General features: G+C 32.9%; 3 protein-coding genes and 2 non-coding genes across 5 annotated transcripts; 3 read left to right on the forward strand and 2 right to left on the reverse strand.

The window, feature by feature from the left end:
* The first annotated feature begins 2558 nt into the window (after positions 1 to 2558).
* LOC123676431 (ADP-ribosylation factor-like protein 2) lies at positions 2559 to 3621 on the forward strand. Its single transcript, XM_045612308.1, has 2 exons — positions 2559 to 3138; positions 3192 to 3621. The coding sequence occupies exons 1-2, from the start codon at positions 2831 to 2833 to the stop codon at positions 3436 to 3438; spliced, it is 555 nt and encodes a 184-aa protein (XP_045468264.1). The 5' UTR covers positions 2559 to 2830; the 3' UTR covers positions 3439 to 3621.
* A 1477-nt stretch (positions 3622 to 5098) lies between these two features.
* Positions 5099 to 10194, reverse strand: LOC123675198 (T-complex protein 1 subunit zeta). Its single transcript, XM_045610515.1, has 5 exons — positions 9986 to 10194; positions 9485 to 9824; positions 7268 to 7715; positions 6746 to 7200; positions 5099 to 5453 (listed from the first exon to the last, which is right to left on the reverse strand). The coding sequence occupies exons 1-5, from the start codon at positions 10117 to 10119 to the stop codon at positions 5238 to 5240; spliced, it is 1593 nt and encodes a 530-aa protein (XP_045466471.1). The 5' UTR covers positions 10120 to 10194; the 3' UTR covers positions 5099 to 5237.
* Positions 10195 to 10513: 319 nt separating this feature from the next.
* LOC123674600 (active regulator of SIRT1-like) lies at positions 10514 to 10903 on the forward strand. Its single transcript, XM_045609525.1, has one exon. It carries the CDS (start codon positions 10514 to 10516, stop codon positions 10901 to 10903), a length of 390 nt encoding a protein of 129 aa, XP_045465481.1.
* Positions 10904 to 20550: 9647 nt separating this feature from the next.
* On the reverse strand, positions 20551 to 20622 carry Trnaq-uug. The gene has a single exon. It is a non-coding gene; the product is annotated as a tRNA-Gln (tRNA).
* A 1983-nt stretch (positions 20623 to 22605) lies between these two features.
* Positions 22606 to 22677, forward strand: Trnaq-uug. The gene has a single exon. It is a non-coding gene; the product is annotated as a tRNA-Gln (tRNA).
* The last annotated feature ends 255 nt before the right edge of the window (positions 22678 to 22932 follow it).

Genomic DNA, 22932 nt, shown 5'->3' on the forward strand with positions numbered 1-22932 from the left:
AGTGCAATAAACATGAATGTTTGCGTCGTTATGTGACAATGGGTGAAACATGGCTCCATCATTGTACTCCGGAGTCCAATCGACAGTCAGCTGAGTGGACTGAATATGATGAACCGATTCCAAAGCGAGGAAAAACACAACAGTATGCTGGCAAGGTTATGGCATCAGTATTCTGGGATGCGCAAGGATAAATATTCATTTGAAACAGATATTCCTATCATCAATATTCATTGATTCCCTCCAAAAGGCCAGACCATCAACAGCAATTATTATATAGAGTTATTGGAACGTGTAAAGGATGAAATCGTTGAGAAACGGCCCCATTTGAAGAAAAATAAAGGTGCTGTTTCATCAAGGCAATACACCGTGTCACAAATGAATGGAAACAAAGGCAAAATTGCATGATTTAGGCTTCGAACTGCTTCTGCATCCACCGTATTCGCCAGAACTGGCCCCAGCGACTTTTTCTTGTTCTCAGACCTCGAATGAATTATCTCTGGAAAGAAATTAGCGCCAATGAAGAAGTAATCGCCAAAACTCAGACCTATTTTGAAGCGAAAGACGTATCATACTACAAAAATGGTATCGAAAAGATGGAAGATCGATGTATCGCCCTCGAAGGCAACTATGTTGAATAATAAAATCGAATTTTGCCAAAACAATGTGTTTTACTATTGCAGACCGGGGATTTTTCAATTGGCCTTTTGATCAATTTGTATGAATGTATGTGTATGCACAATTTTCCCTTTCGGATGGCATAGTCCAGATGCTGGTTGCATGTGAGGTTTTTATCAAAGATGACTCCCAAATATTTTACTTGGGATACTTAGAGGTTATCACGTCCAGACATTTGGACGTGGCCGTACTGTTCGACTAAACTTCCCCACAAGATAAGATCAACGCTCTTTTCTGGGTTCATTTTAGCCATTTGCTGCACCATTCTACCAGATGGCTTACGTCTCCTTGAAGGTATTTGGTTGCCAATGAATGAATGTGTCCAAATGATGAAGTATATTGATACTTTATCCACCTGAGTGGGAGAGGGCGCATTTCTCGTATTGTAATTGTGGAAGCTAGAAAGTTTTGAGTTATTCATTGTATTTTTATCAACAAACAAAAGACATTTGTATGTGCATATACAAGAGACTTGTAATATGACTTACTCTACAAAAAGAGGCCTCCACGATTCTCGAGCAGCAAATCCGAAAATTATCCTCAGAATACGTTTCTCAGTTTCTGAGCTATAAATACCCTGACGAAATTACTATATTATTTCAGGTACCTAATATATGGCTATGCACTAAGCTATAATATACATTCAAAACAGCTGAGAGTGGAAGATTATTTTTAATTTGACGGATTACATAGGAAGACCTGAGTTTCCTGCTAATATAAGCAACTCCATCAGACCATCTTAAGTAGTTTAGTAGTTATCAATGTAGATACCTAAGAACTTCGTACCGTAGAGTCCTTGGAAATTAAGGTCCATCTTCTTCTTCAGCCCGTGTTCATCCATTGTCGGATATAGGCCTCTTCCAGGTTTTTCCATGCTATACGATCTGTTGCCAATCTCATCCACTTTCCTCTGTTCTGACGTCATCGATCCATCTCTTTTTAGGTCGGCCCACACTTCTTGTTGTCCCTCTTGGTCTCCATAGTATCACTTTCTGGGTCCATCTGTCTGGCTCCTGTCTCGCCACATGGCCGATCCATTACCATTTTAGGCTTGCTACTCTGTTAATAACATCAATTAACCCATAGCTAAACTAAATGACTTCCTCCCCTCAACTCGAATTTGATCAGAACTGTTTTTCTAAATTAAGAACACGTCTATATCTACATTCTATACCTATCAGCAAAACTCTTCAAAAGCATTGTATAGTATATCCAAAGCCACTTGAACTAGTCCATAAAAACGCTTGGCCGTAGATGTCCCTTTGAAGTGGATATCGCGATCAGTTAAATACCGGGATTTATTTGAAAGTATTGTTAGGCAATAAATCCACTGGCCCCAAAGGAATTTCTGGAAACTTGGACAACCCTTGTATAATCGAAATAGTCAGCCTCCTCCAAGTGACTTTGGATATACTATACATAATTCGACAAGATTTTTCAGATTCTCAGCTGTAACTGAAAATGATGTATCAGTATCATCTACCTATACAAATATTATAATCTTTGTCTTAATATGAGATGGAACGTCAGTTATAAAAATAATCAAAAGAAGTGGTCGTAACACCGATCCTTGAGGAACACCAAGATGAATTTCGTACCCATCAAAATAAGATCGTTTATTTTAATATGTACCTATAGTTTCCTAGTTGTTACATAGTAGTCATTGATCCAATCCAGGAATATTCCTCGAAAACCTATATTGTAGTACAGGAGAATGACACGACCTTTTCAAACGATATATCTCAAGCCCATACTTCCTATTTGAAAAATTGGAGGATCCTGTCTTTAAAAGGGGGGATTCAAGGTCCTTGACACAGACAAACTAATCTGAGTTCTGAGAGAAGAGAAGTTTATCTATGATCCTTGATAAAGTTTTCGGACATAGAGAAATATCTTTTCGCTTAAACTTTAGAAATAATGGCCTTCATTAATTTATTCATTAATAATATTCATTTTTCTTTCCGATATTTCATGATATTCTCTGAATAAATAATAAGGTTCCTGGATTTTATTTGACCGGGTTTCATATTCACCTTAGTGCATCTTAATTTCAGTGAAAAGTTGAAGGTTATGTTGATCAATTCTCATACAATTACATTGTTTCCTTGTGGACCGAATGTCATGTAAATTGCAAAAATAAACAAAATCTAGCCAAATGGGTTTCTTAAAAGTGTTGAGAAAGATGAAGCAAAAGGAAAAAGAAATGAGAATACTGATGCTTGGTCTGGACAACGCTGGTAAAACAACAATTCTTAAACGTTTCAATGGTGAAGCAATCGACACAATATCTCCAACATTGGGTTTCAACATAAAAACCCTAGAACATAGGAATTATAAATTAAATATGTGGGATGTAGGAGGCCAAAAATCGCTTAGGTCTTATTGGAGAAATTACTTTGAATGCACAGATGGTCTGATATGGGTTGTCGACAGTGCTGATAAACGTAGACTCGAAGACTGCAGGTGAGCTACTTGAACTAAAGCAAGGGACTCCCTATCAGTATATGCTATTTCAGGGATGAACTACACGCTCTCCTTAAAGAAGAACGCCTTCTAGGTGCTACACTATTAATTTTTGCTAACAAACAAGATCTACAAGGAGCTTGCTCAGCAGAGGAAATAAAAGAAATCTTGGGTCTAGAAGAAATTAAAACTCACCATTGGAATATTGTTTGGTGCAGCGCAGTGACTGGAGAAAATTTATTGAAAGGTATCGATTGGATGATTGACGATATTGCTTGTAGAATATTCACACAAGATTAATACGTTTCCAGTCTTTCAAATGATATTTTCGAATTACTGTGATTCTCTTCCAGTTGAAGCGACTGGAAGTTTAATTTATGATTTTTTGGTATTTTGAATGCTTATTTAAATGTTATCGTTTTCAATTGTATTCTGATCTATACATGTTGAACATTATTGCATTGATTAAAAGTTTTGAATAAACTTATAGTTTTATTATTATGAATTTGAGATGTTTATATGATATGAAGATACATGGTATTTATTAATTAATGAAGGTGGAAAAATTTGTTCATTTGATCTATACATATAAAAAAGCAGTAGGAACTGACGTAACTTTACTTCTCAAAAATTCATGAAAATATTTATCTTGGTGATAAGAAAAAAGAAACAATTCACAAAAAAAAATTTTTTCAAATTTCAGTCTGCAGTTAGAAATCTAATCTTTGAAACTATTGCACTAATTTTTATGGAGTAGTCTCAATAGAAGCAGTATTTGGGTTTCTTCTAATTGAAATCCAGTTGAAGTGGAAAAAGTTTGTTTCATTTCAAGACACCCTTTCATTGGTTATTACAAACTAGTGTTAGTATATGATTACAAAAACTATTCATGAGATTTTCAAATTGATTTGAAAGCACAAATAACAGCTTTCAGAAGACTATTTTATTTATGACAAGATCACTCAGGTTAAGAATATTTGTCGTAAGCAGACCCATCTACAGAAAGTCGAGTAATAAAATACACACAAGTAAATAGTATATTGTGCAACAAGTGGGGAAAGTCCAACTTTTCTCGCGAGTGAGGAAGTTTGTGGCACGAGCCTGAAAGGCGAGTGCCGCAAACACACGAGCGAGACAAGGACTTTCTCCACATGTTGCACACTATACTTTTCCTACAACTGCACAAATTTCAATAATTCAAGTAATGGACTTGATTCAAATCAAAATGACCTTCGTTGACAGTATGTGCTAATTTATTGCGTTTCCATAGACACGACTCAAAAGCCCAATTTCATTGGTCTATCAAGGAAGGTGTGGGCAAAGTGCCGTGGGGAATAATATTTCCCACAGTATGCGCAATACATAGTTTTGCAATTGAGTAAACTATGCAGAAAACGCTACTGTTCATAGCAGTTGTAGGAAAAAGTATTTTATAGCTCTAAGAAAATTATAGCGAATCTAAGAAGGAAGTTTTTTTTTAATCTCCCATACTGCACCAAATTACAGAAAAGACATTTACAAAAGATTACAAGTAGTAGGCACACAATTGAGAAAGTATTTTCTCAATAGATATGCTGGATACTGACCTAGGAATTACTGAGAAACAAATTCAATAGCCTCTTATCTGGGTTCAATAATTTTATTGTTGAGAAAGCTATTTCTAGTTTCCACATAAATACAAATATATTTAAATTTCAGAATTATCCTAAAAGGAGTGAATAAATAAATCTAAAAGACAATCTCATCTCAAAAACTCAAATTGAAGCAACACTTAAATTTCTAAGAGACTGTCAATTGTACAATCTTATTAGATCGATATAATTTTAGTTCACTGTTTCCTTTTCTGTAAATATTTTGTAAACTGTATTATTTATAATGCCTAGAGGATAAGTACATTGTATCGTGTGTCATTGGCCCGAGCTGCTGAGACATGTTAATTTAAATAAATAAAAAAAAATCATTACAAATAAGCCATTTATTAGTAAAATTATTAAATAGGGAGACTGGTAATAAACATGAAAAAAAATTGTTCAGTAAGATGAATACAGATTAAATATGAAATACAAGCTGATTTTTCAGTTATACATTGACCTGAAAACTTAACCCTTAAGGCTGCTCATACCAGCTCTCATTATTTCATCTACCAATATAAGATTGGAAGCAATTATGGAACAGGAGTTGATTATTTGTTTCTTCACAATATAGTTGTCCAAGATACCTGCATCTTTTGGATTTATGGGTTCACCTGAAGTCAAGTCGATTCCAACAGGTTGTGGGTTCAAACGACATTCTTCTTGAAGTTTCACAATTGTATCCTAGAAAGTTAATCGTAATTTAGGAAAAAAGTTCACGAGGACACCAATTCGAAAATATGTGTTTATAGGGTAAATGCACTGGTTAGCCGACCGGCACTGGTTCTCGACCATTCCGTGATTTGAGATGAAATAATAATAAAAATATATCATGTAGTGCAAAATATTTTCGCGGTACATGTTCTCGACCATTCTACTCTTCCAAGATAGTTTGCATAGTAATGGTATAGGTCAGAGTTTTCGCGCTAAAAATTAGTTTATAATCGTCTATCATAGAAAAGGGTTCTTTCTCGTCCTCTCTTAGAAAAGTGCTTTGTGATATATGACCAGAAAATAGTAATTATTTCTTATTTTAAATGAATTATGTGTCTATATTTTGTTCCATATCAACTATAAGATATATTTTCGAGTGTATTTCAATCAAAAAGCAAATAAATGTATATTTTTTTGTTTAATATTCGGCGGTCGCGAACTGGTATTGGAAAATTTCTATCTTTTATTTCTCGACCAAAGTGGTCGAGAACCAATATGTTCAATAATTGTTCATTTCAACTGATATATTTCTGTTGGACCATATTCGTTTTTTTTGATACCTTGATTCATTTATATATCTACTTTGTGAATATTAGTTTGCGACCACCGAATTAACGTTGAAACACTTATTTCTACCCTTTATTTATTCGCGGTCGAGAACCAATTTGATTGTACTTAATTCTCGACCACTGGTGGTCGGTGTTTTATATTTTATTTACTCATTAGTTTCTAAAAAGATATTAAGAGCAAAATAACCAAATAATGTTGTATGAGTTGTTATTTTGAAATATTTATAGAAAATGGAAACTTTTGCAAAATAATTTTTTTTTCGTTCCGAGTGTTTCTTACTTGATTACCTCATCTGAAACCCATCTGAGTGATAGGTAGTGATGTCGATGGTACGGTACGAAAGTAAGAACTAATCACTCATCTCGTTCTAAAGTTTTTTATAAAAATTTTAAGTGGAGCGGCCACTATTATTAGTGGTCGAAAACTAACACAAAAATGGTCGAGAACTCTGCGGCGTGGTCGAGAACCGAGGTTATTGAGATTTTTTATAAGTTTTCACATTTCGAAGGTTAAATGCGGAAAGAACGCTTAAAATTAGATGACAAATCATTTAAAACTCGCCAAAGAATCGATGAACACCAACACCATTAAAATTTGATAAGTTTATGTGTGAAAAAATCGTGCTCGAAATCGATGTTTCTGTTAACTGGTCGAGAACCAGTGCATTTATCCTATATTATTTCCATTTATACCTGTGCATCATATCCAGAATTTGTAGCCAACACCTTTGGGATGACAAGTAGAGCTTCAGCATAGGCTGCAATTCCCAACCTTGCTTTTCCTTTGACTGTATTTTTATATTCATTCAACACTTTGTTGGCTGTTACCTCAAAAGCACCAGCACCTGGAATTAAGGCTGAATCAGCAATGGCATTATTCACAGCTCTAAGTCCATCTCTGATAGCGTCCTTTAGCTGCACAAGGGTGTGCTTGTTGGGGCCTTTGACCAATAGGGTCACAGAGTTGGGATTCTTGCAATCTTCTACGAAGGTAAATTTATTCTCTCCTAAAACATGTTCATAAACGTGGCCAGCATAACCGAGATGAGATTCCTGGATGTCTTCAAATGAATTAAGAGCAACTCCTCCACAAGCTAAAGCTAGACGTTCCATGTTACGCCTCTTGGCTCGACGTAATGCAACAATACCTAAAAAAGTAGAAATTACAGAATAACAATTAGGGACACTCATCTACAAATAGGTAACCGCACTCACCTTCCTTGGCCAAAATATCCAAACTGAGGGGGTCAATACCCTTCTGGTTTATGATTACGAAAGATTTATTGGTGCCATCGCACAGCTTCTTCTTAAGCTCGACAACTTTTTTGACTCTTTGTTCGATAAATTCCCTTTCAGCTAATACCATCTTTTCTCTATCTTCAGATGTCTTGTAGTAGAAGCCAGAGTTGACTTCACTCTTCTCATATTCCATACTGACGTTGCAAGTTAGGATATAGCAATTATCAAGTGATTTTGGCATGTCAGGATGTCTTGAACCATGATCCATGACCAGACCCTTCACCAGCTTAGTGTTGGTTTCACTCTTATGTTGCATCTCCATGATTTCGATCATGTGAAGATCCACTGGTTTATTATCCTTGTTAATAGTAAGAACAGCATCTACACACTCATCTGCCAAGATGTCTGCAATTTTTTGGTGAACCTATGAAGGATAAATAATTTGAGTTTTTTATGGACAGTTGAAGCAACCTTTTTTTTTAGGGTATTTTTTAATTAGTACTTGACAACAGATTTCGACAATAAAGTATAAATGATGCATTACATTTTTTTCACGAAGAGTCATGACTTCTATGTGATTTATTTATTGAGTAAAACAGAGCAATTATTTGTGAATGCCGATGAGTAGTTTGTTCATAGTTGCTTCAGTTCATGTACGAGTTTCTACTAATCACAATAATTCACAAAGGATTTAAGAAACACCTGATCAATATCTTTCATTTCAGTTTTATGTTTTTGAAATGAAAACAGCTCCATTTTAGAAATAATTATTTTTAAAGAAAAAAATATAGAAAAATGGTTCAAGCCTAACCTAACCTACTGTTAAAAAAAAAATAATACACAATATACCAAACAGGTTAGTGATTCTCTTTGAAACAAAGGCTTTTTCACAAGCTTTGCATTCAGTTGAAAGTTGTTCATTTTCTTTGAATAATAATGCCCTCTCTTCAACTTTAACCGGCTACAATCTGGCAAATTTTCTCTTTTAAGAATTTGGCAAATAAGTTGTTCTACAAAGTCAAGTTAATGGAATAATTTTAAATATATTATACAAGGTGATTCAAAAGTACTTTGACAAACTTGAGGAGGTGATTCCTCACAATATTCTAATATTAATTGTCCAAATAAATATACGTCTGAAAATTCTTTGTTTCCAAGATACAAGGTGTTAAATTTTTATTTTCCTTTTTTTTTAGATAACTTTCGAAATACTGACCTGAATTAAACAAAAATTGGTATTAAAAGGTATCGAATTGAAACCTGATATTTTTGCTCTCATTCGTAGGGGGCGCCACCTACACCTCTTTCTTTTATGGAGATTCATAACTTTTTTGAGTATACTTTTAGCAAATTTTTCAGTAAAATAATAAATTCCTCTATCATACCTAAGTAAAAAAGCTACCTTTGCTACAAGTCACTATAGTTAACCCTTTTCTAGATATTTGAACTTCAAAATTTAAAATCTGATAATAATCAATGCATGTTGAAGTCATTAACTTCATTTTGCATTTTTAAAAAGAATACTTAGGAAATTAATTTGATGTTTAAGTAATTTTGTTTTTTTTGTAAGGGCCGCCTCCTATTCTGTAACTGTTTCCTTGTTCGAAAGTTATTTCAAAAATAACTGATAATAATCAATGCATGTTGAAGTCATTAACTTCATTTTGCATTTTTAAAAAGAATACTTAGGAAATTAATTTGATGTTTAAGTAATTTTGTTTTTTTTGTAAGGGCCGCCTCCTATTCTGTAACTGTTTCCTTGTTCGAAAGTTATTTCAAAAATAACTGATAATAATCAATGCATGTTGAAGTCATTAACTTCATTTTGCATTTTTAAAAAGAATACTTAGGAAATTAATTTGATGTTTAAGTAATTTTGTTTTTTTTGTAAGGGCCGCCTCCTATTCTGTAACTGTTTCCTTGTTCGAAAGTTATTTCAAAAATAACTGGCCAATGTTTACCCCTCATTAAATTTGACAAAATGTATTGTGGCCAGTGTTGAATCCAGAAAATTTTTTCCTGACACACGCCTAGTTTCTTCAGCTTTCATCGATAATAATTTGGGAAAAATTTAAACTATTTTCTTGTAAGTGTAAAAATTTTAGAGCTGAACGTCTAATTGCTTTTTGCCCTCAATGCTATAGTAATGGACTTTTAATTCTTTGAATTTATAAAATAATTGACTTAAATCACCTTAGTTCTCAGACTAGTCCTGCATACATCCAATAAACTTTCTCTATTGATTTCAATAGGTATCTTGACCTGTTCCAAAACTTCTAGAGTTTTTTCTCTGGCCTTGTCAAAGCCTTCTGCTAACACTCTAGGGTGCAGGCCCTCAGATATGTAAAGATCAGCCTGTTTGAGAAGTTCGCCAATCACAAGAACTGTAGATGTTGTGCCATCTCCAGTGATATCATCTTGGGCTGTGGAAGCTCTAGCAATCAAAGATGCAGTGGGATGTTGGATTTGCATTTCGTGCAAGAGAACATTACCGTCTTTAGTTATTTTTATATCACCGGATCCCGAAACTAACCTGCAATTTTAACGATGTGTGTTCAGAAAATGTAAGAAAAATAAAAATTTCATATGTGAACTTTTAATTTTCTCACAAAGTAAGATCATAAACTCAATAACTTTAGTTGGCAAATGCTATTTGCATCAAAAATAATCTTATAAGAATCATGTGGTGCTTACATTTTCATTGTCCCTTTGGGTCCCAAATTGCTTTTCATCACATCTTGAATTCCCTTTGCTGCAGAAATATTCACAGCTAAAGCTTGAGCTGCTCTTGCAACTTCAGCTTTTGGATTCAATAAACTGATAGCCATTTTTTTATTAAATAATTCCAAATATTTTCTACCTTTTAGAATGAAGTCGGAAATTCAGGATTGGTGGAATCATAGACAAGGAGGTGAGATAATTATTCATTCATCTATGACTTAAAATTTGAGACTATAAATTAAAAATTATTTACCGAGTATATATTTTAGTATTGCTACGATCATAAAAAGTGAGTTATAAAATATAAACAAGTATATACTTTTCCAAAGAAGTTGATTTTAATTTTCAACATGATATTGAAATAAATAAAAAAGAATGTTTATTATTCTATGTTAACTCTTTTATCTGTGGCTACAATGTCAACCTCACTGTCCTCACTATATCAAAATTAGGTTATGTCAAATTAAAATTTTTTTGGGTGTATCTTGTAAAATCGTGAAGATGTCCTCCTCGATCGTAAGAAAAGCTCTTCAAATAGTTGATGATGATAGTTCATCAAAATATAAACCAAATAAAAAGATGAAAGCAAAAGATGTTCTGGTTGGAGGAAGATGGAAAAATATGCAGAGTACGAAAAAACTAACTATTAGTGAGCTTCGGAAAACAATGCAATGTAAGGAAGAAATATACCGGAAGAACATGGAGAAATTGGAATTAATAAAAAAATTAACTAATATTCAATTGAACCAAGATGCATTGGATATAATCTTAGAGAGAGGTGTAACGGGAAAGCCAATATCAGGCAATCCAAAAATAAGGAAAAAGAAGGAAAAAACTTCTGCGTTCACTGAAGAAGACTTCAAGAAATTTGAAAGAGAATACACTGATTAAAATGAACGTTTCGATGTAAGTTCTGTAATTTATGTTTATTCAAGTATTTGACATTTTTCTTTTGTTATATGGTAGTAATTGAGTTTTCTTTTTGTCTAATATGTGCCTTTTGTTAGTACTAATTCATAATTGGGTTTTATTTTAGATGAGAGTATATCGAAACAATCTTCCGGGTTCGATGGATGTTTACGATTGGAGGCAAAATTAAGAACAATTGAATTTATTGTCATAGGAGATCAAGCAAGCATTTTTTTCGAGTTCTGATAGTCTTATAAATTCGAACATCAAATGTATATATTTTGTATAAAGTAAGATTGTTTTTTTATTATTTAATTGCATTAAAAGTTAGTTCAACCCAAAAAAGTGAATATTTTATTTCAAAGCAATATGCCTAATTTGTAAGATTTAACTTTAAACAATTTATTGTTTTTTTTTAATTGATAAGAACAGGGTATGATGATTATATTTTAGGTAATCTGGAAACGGTTTTTATCTGATGCAATTGTTTTAATTTTTTGGAGAAAAATCTTGAAGTTTCTTATATTCTGGGACCAGGACCAGTAGTATATACAATTTTCTGAAACAGTGTTGTATTGGCTTGCGGTATCTGCAAATTTTGTCTCTATCTTGTGCAGTAAATACGTGAATTTTTGATTTTCATTTTCTTATTTTGGTATATAAATTTTGAAAAATTGAAAATATGTCCATTATTCAACGGTTAGAAAAGAGTTGATCTGTTGGAAATCTCTGGTTTCGACATCATCACCATCAGAATATATTTTTATGTTGAAATCTAGGTTTTTATTCGACTTTTGTAGATTCCACTTCCAAATAATTATTTGAATGGATAGAATAGATTCAACCAAAGCTTTATATGCCATTTTCAATAATTCTGTTGGAAGTAATTTTCTCAGCTTGTAGCAAGTGTATACAATTCATTTTCTTAATCATTTGGTTAAGTACTGCGAATGATTGTTTATCTTCTTTTTGCAAAAATATTCTTATAAAATGATCCTTATACTACACCCCTTGTCCCACATGCATTTAACTTTTTAAGAAGCAATTCATTGGAAATATCAAATGCCCTTGCTAATTCTATGAAGATGGCAATTACCTTTTTGTTTGTGTTGGGGTTCATGTATTTTATAAGTGAATTAAAATAAGCCATCGTGTGTGAAACGAATTCTGTAAATCCAAATTACTATTAAGATGAAATATTATTCTTTGAGACGTATTTACTCAACCTAATAAAATTTTAGCTGGTATAAAGTTTTTGTGATCATTTATGGATCACACTTTGGGGCATTTGGGAACTGACCTGGTGGGAATGATGGGTTTATCAAATGAGATAGTATTGTAATTATGTTAGAACCCATTGCCTTCACTGTTTCTGTACTTATTAGGACAGGTCCAGTTGATGATTTGTTTTTCAATCCCCTTATGGTAACGAAGATTTTGAGGGAAGTAACTGGATTTAAAAGCATTGATTTCAGTAAACAATAATAATTGTCTGGATGGTAATCTACGAAATCTGAATGGTGATCATTTATGGCTTCTTTCTTTCTCTCTTTGATTCTGATTTTTTGATGTTCGGTTCATTTCAGAAATCAAAATTACTCAATTTATGATTTTCAGAATTTTTGATTTCCAAATAGTTTCTGTGTGATTTTGTGCATTTTTCATTATATTCCTTCATATTCTTTGATTTTTTTTTAGTATAATTTCATGAGATGTTTCCATAATTTTTGTATTCATTACATTGGTCATCCATATTATCAGTTTTTCTGATGAGTTCATTAAGCCTTGTGTTATCTAGATATTCAGTTTATTAGACATTCTCAAATGTTTAAATTTGTACATTTTTTCATTAATTTTATTCTGGAATATATTATATGCTGTGTTCTCATTTTGAAGAATGTTGTGGAGTTCCACATGTATACAGGATATAATAAAGTTTATTCATGATACAATATAGTAACATTAATAAACATGATTACCACAGAGGTGATAATTTATTGCTTAAAAATTACCTGTACGTGGTGCCTACATTTATTTGAACTCAAAATTCTAATTTACATGAGCATTAATTTACAAACAACTAAATATTTGTTTTTCTTGTGCAGTCAGCTATAATCAGAATCCTGCGAACCTTACCCTTTTTGTAATCTATCGTTTCAAGTTTTTTCTTTAATAGGTTTCAGATCCTTAAATAGTGTCGTCATCGTGCTTTCACTCCCAATCGGTGAGTTTCAAAAAATTTCTTTTTTTATTTTCTTCTTAGGTAAGTTCCCATTTTTTAACCAATTAATTAATTGATTAACTTAATTAATCTTCATTAGATCTTTGTTTTATCATTTTTCGTAACTTATTTATTATTGTCTTTATCAAATCTTTGTTTTCAGTGATCCACATTTTGAGTTTCATTTTGAAAGTCCTTGTTTTGTCAATAATTCTCAAATATATGTATAACCTTGGCGCCAGGTACATGAAACTTCTTTGTCCTATTCTCTTCTGACTCCTGTCTGTCCTATAATTTCTTTCCCTATTTGCGTATTATGTTCATGATCTGGCAATTTAATTTCAATTTTCTTCATGAACACACGATGTAGAATCTTCTGAGTATACAAATTGTCTAGGATCGAATACACTCGACAAGGTATATATCTGCTCAGTCGGAAAAGTAAGTTTCTTCGTGAATATAATTTTCAAAATCCATTTTTGTTTTCTGTTTCACCATGCATCAACCCGTCCGAAGATGATCGCGATTAACCAAATCGCGATTAAATAGTCAGACCATTTGGCAACGTTGTGAACAAAGAGTTATAATAGTGTTCTCTGTATCGTATTAGCAGTGATGACCACCATTGGCGCTAGGTGTCAGGTGTCATTCATTCATAACTCATAACATTTCAAAACATTTGTCATCTTGTAAACAAAAAACAAAGTTAATTTTTGCCGAAAATGTCGAGTGATGTGCTTCGAAATATCGGAAACTTGCAGAAGTTAAAAAGAAATTATCCCATTTCACAAAACCACACATTCTGGAAAAAAAACTATATAAGTAATTTTATTAACTTATTTATTTTTATTAACAAGTTTAACTGCTTCTTAAATAATATTTCAATCAAACATATCAATAAATTATTCTTTGCAATAAATTTCATAAAACACAAAAACAAAGTTTACGTGTATTTTAAATGGGAAATATTGAGCCTATACATATAGTCATATTTTGATAAAATTGACCCAAAAATAAGAAATTTCCGGAAAAATAATTACATAGACAAGAGTTCCATACTGATAAATAATTATTAATCTCAACTTGAAAGGTTATAATCCTCCAAAAATGGCCGATTAGTGCTAAATCGCGATTGGTCGATTAAATGGCGCTTTGGAGTGTGGTGAAACGCTACATTACATTAATCGTGATTTAAGGCCTCACTTAAGAGCTAAGTCAAGATTAAAGCATTTGGTGAAACTGGGCCTAAGTTTCTGCAGGTGACTACTATAAATACCGCCCCACCCTATGATCCTGTAATTCATCTGCCATTTCACTAAAGCAAATTTTATCATCTTAATTTAAACATATTCTTCGCATATGTGTCATAGCGAGTAGACGTATACATCTCACCGCTCCGATAAGTTTTAATTCAAGTTTAAAAAATCCGTGAAAAAACTTTTGAAAACAAACAGAAAAATGGTTCTTTCTAGAGAGACTAGAGCTGAAATAAAAGACGTCGTCAAAGAAACTATTATGGCCGTATTAGATAGTTATTTGGATAAATTAACAGAAAAAGTTCTGGAGAAAATCAGTGAAAATATGCAGAGTGAATCTGAGGAAATTAAATTGAAACTGAAACCAAATTGGAACAGCTGCAACAGAAAAATAAGAAGGCGAATGTAATAATTTTTGGAGTTCCAGAAACACAAAATTCGAATCCGACAGAGAATATCACTACAATATGTAAAGATAAGAATATAAACATCGCAGAACGTGCAATATTAACATGCCATCGTCTAGGAAAAAAAACTGAAAACAAAACAAATTATATACTATATAATATATATACTAATGAAATTCACGGATGAATTTTATCGTAACCGATTTATATATTCCCGTAAACAATTCCTAGGTACAAATATTGTAGTGAAGGTGGATTTAACGAAAAAACGAATCGAATTGCTCAAGTATGCTACTATGAAGCTTGGAAACAAAAACGTTTGGACAATTGGCGGTGTCATAAAGGCAAAGACTAAAAGTGGTATAATATCAGTGAATAAAAAAGAGGTTATCGATAATATTACTCAGAGTGTTCTGCCCAGAGGGTAATTAACAATATTGGTTTATTTTTCATGAAACTTAAAAGTACAGTTTGTATTGATGTTGTATTATAGCTTGTCGGAGGGTAAATTATTTGATTCCCAATCGCATATTTATATAATTAATACGTTTCCTTTTGTTTTACCTTATAATTATATTTTGTAGTTGAATGTCTATTATTGAGCCAGTGTTGGAGGAGAAGACGAGAACATTTATTAATTTGGATGAGGTTAGAAGGATCATTTAAGGTGACAGAAATTTGAATATCATTCATTTCAATAGACATAGTGTGAGAAAAAAATTACGTTGATAAGAAGATTTTTTCATCATAAATTGTTGTTGTTTTTTCTCGGTAGTATGGGAAAAAATCTTTTGTTTTTGAGAAAGAAGAATAGTTCATCATGAGTAATGGTAGGTTATGGCAGTATACAAGCTATTTGCTTAGACTGCTAAACCTGCTTGTTCTTGTATTTATTTCGATATGTATGTATTTTTGGATGAATAAATTGAATTGAATTGAATTAAGTAGGTAGTATTATTGTTTTCAACGAATATAAGTTGCCAAATAGTGTATTTTCATAATTAATAACAATTCTTTCGACCAACGTGGAATTTTTTTTTATCGCTTTTCTACATATGATCTTCCTTTTTAGACACAATGTAGTTTCACTAGTCGCAATCAATCAAATATATAGTGATGAGAAGCATCGAAAGCTTAGAAAATTAATTATATCTATATTCTACCTATATTCTTAGATCGAAAGTCACCCTATAGATATTTTGTGACATCAACTGATATCTACTTCTATATTGGTTGACCTTGGACCATATCTCTTTTGCACACCATAGCGAAATTTGATATGAGCGCCATGTGAAAAGTTATTGTAGTTTGACCAATCGCCTTCAATTCAGAGGGTTAGAGATCAGATACTAAACTTTCTCAAGAGGGAGATAGCACACCAGTAGTAATCATGACTATTACCATAATAAAAACTTTGTGAAACCTACTACAAAACTGCCAGATTAGACGTTTCGACGTTGAAACAGTAGAAAAAACTGTATCCGTTAATATCGTGGAACCCACGTCGCGCACCAGCATCTCGCAGAGGTATTAACACTACAAACAACTGGAGGCGGCCTCCAAGTCCCCAGACCACAGTATAAACAAATTACCGGGCTGAGACTCCAGAATTCCTCATTTTCGACGAAAAAAAAAAATGCTCTCGATCTGCGTGGCTTGGCGGTCGCGATATCACAGGTGGCTGGTGGCGCTAATGAGGCAATTTAAATGCATGACACGGGGGTGGCGACCGATCCATCCCTAGAGGTCCCCGGGGGAAACCAACCCCCGTCACTGATTTGGGATTTGGTATGATAACGCAGATTCAGGGATACGTTTAGGTTCTTGAGGTCATCTGGGTCGGATGACCGAGTGTAGGAATGAGGAATTATGATTGTTTAGCAATGACCAGTATTTAAGGTATGAGCTGTGTTGATCCGAAATTCTTTGGAACATAAGGGTCTAAAATTATAGAGGAGTTTCGTCATAAAGAAATCGTTTTGGAAAAATAATCAATAACTTACGACGGTAGTTAAAAAATTGAGGAAAAATCATTGACGTGGAGTTGGGAGCTTTTGAGCGTTCTTCATCATTGTGTCAATTGCATCCTTTTGCCCTCTTGGAAACCATAGAGATGTGATGAATGTCATCTCATAATATCCTATATTAAGATTTCAGGGGCGTATTTTTCAGGCCAAAATAAGACTTTTTCCATGTCCGAAAACATTTCGTTACCTTATTATACAGAGAGCGTAATAATTTTTAGTTTTTTCTGCATAGATCTTTCAGTTTTTGATATATAACGATCAAACTTGAAATATAGGTTACGTTTTAGGTATTAACATCATCCAGTATATCTAGTGATTGTATAACAATTGCTACAGGTAGATATTTTTTCGGGAGTCAAGCCCTTTTTGCCCCATAAACATTTTTGTACGCCGCTGATGGATTCTGATATATGAAATGAATTCCATATTTCATATTCATATTCATGTTCATATATTGTTTTGTCTCTTGTTATTTTTACGCATCCGCGATCATTATATCGAGAAAAAGGTTAAATCATTTTTTTGTAATTCGCTACACTTGATTAAAATTTTCAACAAATGTAAAATAATAAACTATTATCACAATGAAAACAAAACACTGAGTATTTGGTTCGTGTTATTAATTACAGGTTTCCTTAAAAAAATAAGAAACCTAAATATCTTAAAAACTGAAAAGCTTTGAAGAAAAAACTAAACAAATCTTGAAACTTTAACGCTCTGTAGTTCTGGTGAAGAAACGTTTGCGGACACATGTTTATGGAAAAAAAATCTTATTTTGATCTGAAAAAATAGTCCCTGAAATCTTTTTACTAAATACTGACTCACCCTGTATAGGTCTGTGGTCTCCAAGTGTGCAATTCTTATATTTAAAGTAAATATGAATGTACAGGGCGATTCATCAAGAATGTTTAATCTCTGAATTGTAGATTCTCCACCTCGAAATACTGGGTGATTCACTGGGATGGCCTATTAAACGTTTATGGAAAACAAATCAGAATTTTGAGCTGAAAATTTGCAAATTGGGGTTTGAGACAATAATCTTTCTCCCTAAAATATTTTCAGATCTTTACAACTTCCGGTTATACCGGAAACAGACTACTACATCCTTATTTCAAATGACACACCCAGTATATTATTCCATCATTAGATAGCTTTTTTGATGACAATTTCGGCAATATGCCATAACTCGGCTAAAAACTCAATGATTCCTGAGTTAATGGGATTCTTATAAAAACATGGTTGCGATGAGGACTCACTTTTTTTGAACATTTCGGCAGAAAAAGGTTTTTTCGAAAAAATGTTTTTTGACTGTTTGTGGTTTGGACCAAAAATGTACAGGGTGTTTATAAGAAGATCATGAATTTGGACAACTCAAATTCATTAAAACTCAATAATTCCTAATTAGAACCTATATTTGTTATTATTTCAGTCGAATCTACTTACAAAAATAGTGGGGGTTACTCAAGCAAACTCTATATACCTAAAATGAATACTTATCGAGGAAGAACTTTAAATGAGGAAAAACCGCAAACTGAATTTGACATTTTAGTCAACCTTACACTTATAAATTGCGATTTTTCTTCATGTAAAGTTTTTCTTCGATTACTCATTATTCATTTTAGGTATAGGATAGACACAAAACATTCATTCAAATTACGCTATTACCCAATTACCCTAAAAGCGTGGATTTATATATCCATGTGTAATGCATTTCACTGAAATGTTGTAAAGCAAAAAATAAGTTAATATGATTTGTATTAGTCTCAAAATTAAATAATTCTTCATATTGTTTCAGAACATTGTATGGAAAAATGATCATAGTCCTGGACTCTGATTATTGTTGCAGGCAATAGCCGACACAAAATAATGTTGAAAAGATTCTGTTTTATGTATTTATTTGGTTGATATTTTAGAACAAAACTATATAAATAATTATTTAAAATTTGTTCCAAAATTTTGTATGGTTCTGATGACGAACAGTTATATTTACAGAACCACTATTCGGATTTTGGTCGAAGCATTCGAGATCCGAACATACCCTGATAAATTCAAGTTTTTCGGTCGTTTCGCTCGGATTGGCCGGACAAAATAAAATTCGAGAACGGATAAATTAATGAGTCGAACCTCGAAATACAGAAATTGTCCTCGTAGAATGTAGGCATTGTAGTTTGAAGCGAATCGATATAGGGATATGTATAGAGACGAATACTCAATAATGACAAATCGAAAATTTGTAGTAGGCAACACACAATATACATATTATGTTGTAAGAGTTGCCTATAAAACTGGCGTAAAGTTTAACCGTTCCGGTTGTAGATCACATTGTTCTCATAACTCTTCTCTTATGGGTTCAACTCTTGGCTTCGTTCTTCATACCCAGTCATGGCAGTCATATCTCATTTCGTATGTTTATGACATTCGGCTTAGAACAAATTATTAGTGTACTAGTGCATAGTGCTATCACTCCATCCTAAAACGTTTATTAATCCCTCAATAAAAAACATGTTTTGTAGACAAATTTGAAAGTGAACTTTCTTTATACATTTCACGATACAAGGAGTATCAGAATCAAGTACTGTACTGAGCCGTTCTTGGTACCATTTTCAAATTCGATCGAAATCGAATCGAAAAAAAAAATGAAATCCAATAAACAAACCACTATTCAACTCCTAAATGATTCATTTATATGGGTAGATACCGAGTTTGCTATATTATTTACAATAAAAACCTTTAAAATTGGCCAAAAACAATGTTTCAACCACCCCATATATTTTTTCAGTTTTTGTTTTAGGTAAAACTTAAAAACTTTGAACCTTATCATGATTACTATAAATACAGGGTTTTCCAAATTCAACGCTCACTGAGAGTATCTCGAGAACTGTAACACTTGGAGAAAAAAATCTGCAAGAATACCCGATCTTTTTTTTTGTTATTTTCGGCATCGATTTCTAGGATCATTAGCCATACCAGATCTTCTCTTTTCGAAATAATAAAATCAGAAAGCTGATCTTAGATTCAGATCTTGATTCGAGTTACAAGGTGTTTTTGAAAAATGTTTCAAATATTTCGCAGTACCTATCTTTCTGTTTGAGATTTTCGACCTCATTCTTGAAATGGATCTCCTTACTTCTTTTACTTTTCATTTACTTCGAGATTTAATTCATTTGATTGTACCTATATATTGTAATCAAGTCATTGAAAAAATCGCACCAACTCTCCTCTACATCTCTAACACTGTAACACGGTAATTAATATCGATGATCTATTATGAATTCCTATCATATAAAAATAAACCTCAAAAATTGCCGAAAAACCTTTTGAAATTGTTCGAGTATCTCGAAGAAAAACCAAGATATAGCAAACTATTGGAAACAGTCATTTTTCAGAAACACCCTGTAACTCGGGAACGAAGCAGTATATTTACGATCTGATAGTGATAAGATATCTTTATTATTTCGAAAAAAGGAGATCGGGGTTCCTTGATGATCCTTTCTATAAGTCTTATAGTTCTCGAGTTTCTTTTTTTCTTTATATGTGCTAGGGTTTCTTAAGCCATCTACACAACGAACCTTTTTATTTTTCTATAAGACTCTTTCAAATTTATTACCCATCACCAGACATTTAGAACATCCATGACATAGCTAGGATTCGAACCCGAAACCTTCGTCACCACAGTCGACTTTTCAGTCCACCATGCTACCGAGATAGTCAAAAAGTTAGGTTCCACCGAGATTTGAACTCGGATCGCTGGATTCAAAGTCCAGAGTGCTAACCATTACACCATGGAACCTCGATGTTCTTTAGTTTGGGACACCCTGTACACTTCTATGCTCCTCTGTGAAAATTTAAATAGACGAAAGATAACTATACAGTATACATATATATATTATAAATACCTAAAGTATATTGAAATTGAAATTTCTCTTGAAATAAGAAATATAAACAACTGATTTGTTTCTTTGATTTTTGTTTGATTGTTTTCAAATGAAAATCAATTTGAGTCCAAACAATCGAATAAACTGGAGGTTGGCATCCAAATAAACATTTTTTAACAAAAATAGCAAGAATACTGTAGCATAGAGGTATTCTTCTAATTCGAGTCGAATAAATTGTAAATTAATTTCTTAGATTTAAGTGATACTGTCGTTATGTGTATTAATTATCTAGAGAGTAACCCTCGACCTTCTCAGACATTGTGAACGCGAATCTGTCGGCGACATCAAAGGATAATGTGACGAATTAGGGCCCGTTCCCCCGGTAGCTCTATTACGACGTCCTATCTTGTCTTTGGACACGCCAGAACCCGTTGCCTTCCGAGGTCGGTGTCGGACAAAGGAATATCAAGGCGGAAATAAAAATACGAGCGAACAGATTTCGCGGATATTTGCGCGGTTGGCTACCGCGTGGCCTGCCATCCTTCCCGATTTGAGTGCACCAAATCGGCTTTTTCGCAATTTAAATGAAATAAAAATATTAATTGCAGTTGTAGACGAAGAAGATGTGGTTTTATTGGCTATCAGAGCCGCATTAGCTTGTTTTTGACGAGTATATCCATCGTTTCATTTTGCCTATGTAATGGAGAACAATTTCTTTCGAATTTGTACCTACTTTTTCGATTAGGTAAAAAATTAATGAGCTTTGTAATGGATATCTCGCTAAGATATCTACATGATATGAACTTGTATTAAGAATTTTTACACGAGAAACAATTTATAGTACTACTAGGGATTCACGGCATGGTTTGATTTTCAAGCTACATGGCTTGAGCTTGATTTGATTTCAAGAAACTTCTTTTTTTTTATTTATTAAACTTATTGTATAAAAGAACCGAAATTATCAACTTTTTTGAAATAGAAACATAAATTGAATCAATAAATCATAACAAAATAAAAAATAATGAAAAACTAAAGTTTCTTAATATTGAGAAAACTCCAGGCTTTGTTTGATTTAATAATTTTACATCTAGGATCTAAGACACATGAGGCATCTTATAGATTTGTCGTCTAGCCTATTTCGGGTTTTTGAAACTGTAAGAGCTGCTCTGGAAAGTTGTCTTTCAACAGGAGCTGAAGGTGCTGGCGTTGATAAAAAATCCTTAGCCATTTTGGCCAAGTTTGGAGAGATATTTTGAAACTACCAAAATCTACCAATAGATTTCATAGAAATGTGAGAAAACTACTAATAAAGTCACACTGGCGAATGTTTCAGTCTATCGTCGCTCGAGGAATCCCCTTATTTAGTTTGAGCGCGCACGAGATTGCATAAATATAGATATGCCGTGCGACGCGTGCATATCAAGCTCACGTACCTAATATCAAGTAGCTCGATATCAAGTCAAGCAATAAATATAATTAAGTCAAGTCAAGCTCAAGTACCTAGGTATCTAATTTTACACGAGCTTGATTTTCAAGTCAAGTAGTTGGTTAAAATGTCAAGCTACTTGGCTATTTGGGATTATTCTAGAATGTAGATTGATATCTGATGCATCAATTTAAAAAATTTAATATGTCCTATATATGTACCTTACCTGATTTCGATTTAATGAACTGACCTAAGTACCAACATTTTTCAGTATGAATGACTACAACAGATAAATATGATGATAAAGTCCTTGATTGATGAAAATGAAATATGTCTTTCAAAAGCAATTTATAATTTGGAAAAGAATGTCGAAATACAAATTGTCAAAAAGAAACTAAACAAAACAATAAAAGTATATCTGTAGATCCATTGATTGCGATATCAGCTATGAAAATGCCACCATTATCAACAAGGTTCCATGGTGTAATGGTTAGCACTCTGGACTTTGAATCCAGCGATCCGAGTTCAAATCTCGGTGGAACCTAACTTTTTTTCTCGTTTATTGTTCATCTTCGCCTAAGTAATTATTGCTCTCAAACAAATTTGTATGTTTGCGTAGAGATGAAAAAAAGATTCTCATTTGAATTTCTCATAAAAAATTCAATTTGTCCAAAATATGCTATTGGCTTTCACCTGGAATATTGGAACAATTATTTCAGCTTAGGTTGATTATAACTAATAGTTAATTAATTTGGGATATTTGTATATTACTTTTCTGTTTTTGTTAGGTATTTTACAA

Source organism: Harmonia axyridis, chromosome 3 (assembly GCF_914767665.1).
Source record: "Harmonia axyridis chromosome 3, icHarAxyr1.1, whole genome shotgun sequence".
Classification (NCBI taxonomy): domain Eukaryota; kingdom Metazoa; phylum Arthropoda; class Insecta; order Coleoptera; family Coccinellidae; genus Harmonia; species Harmonia axyridis.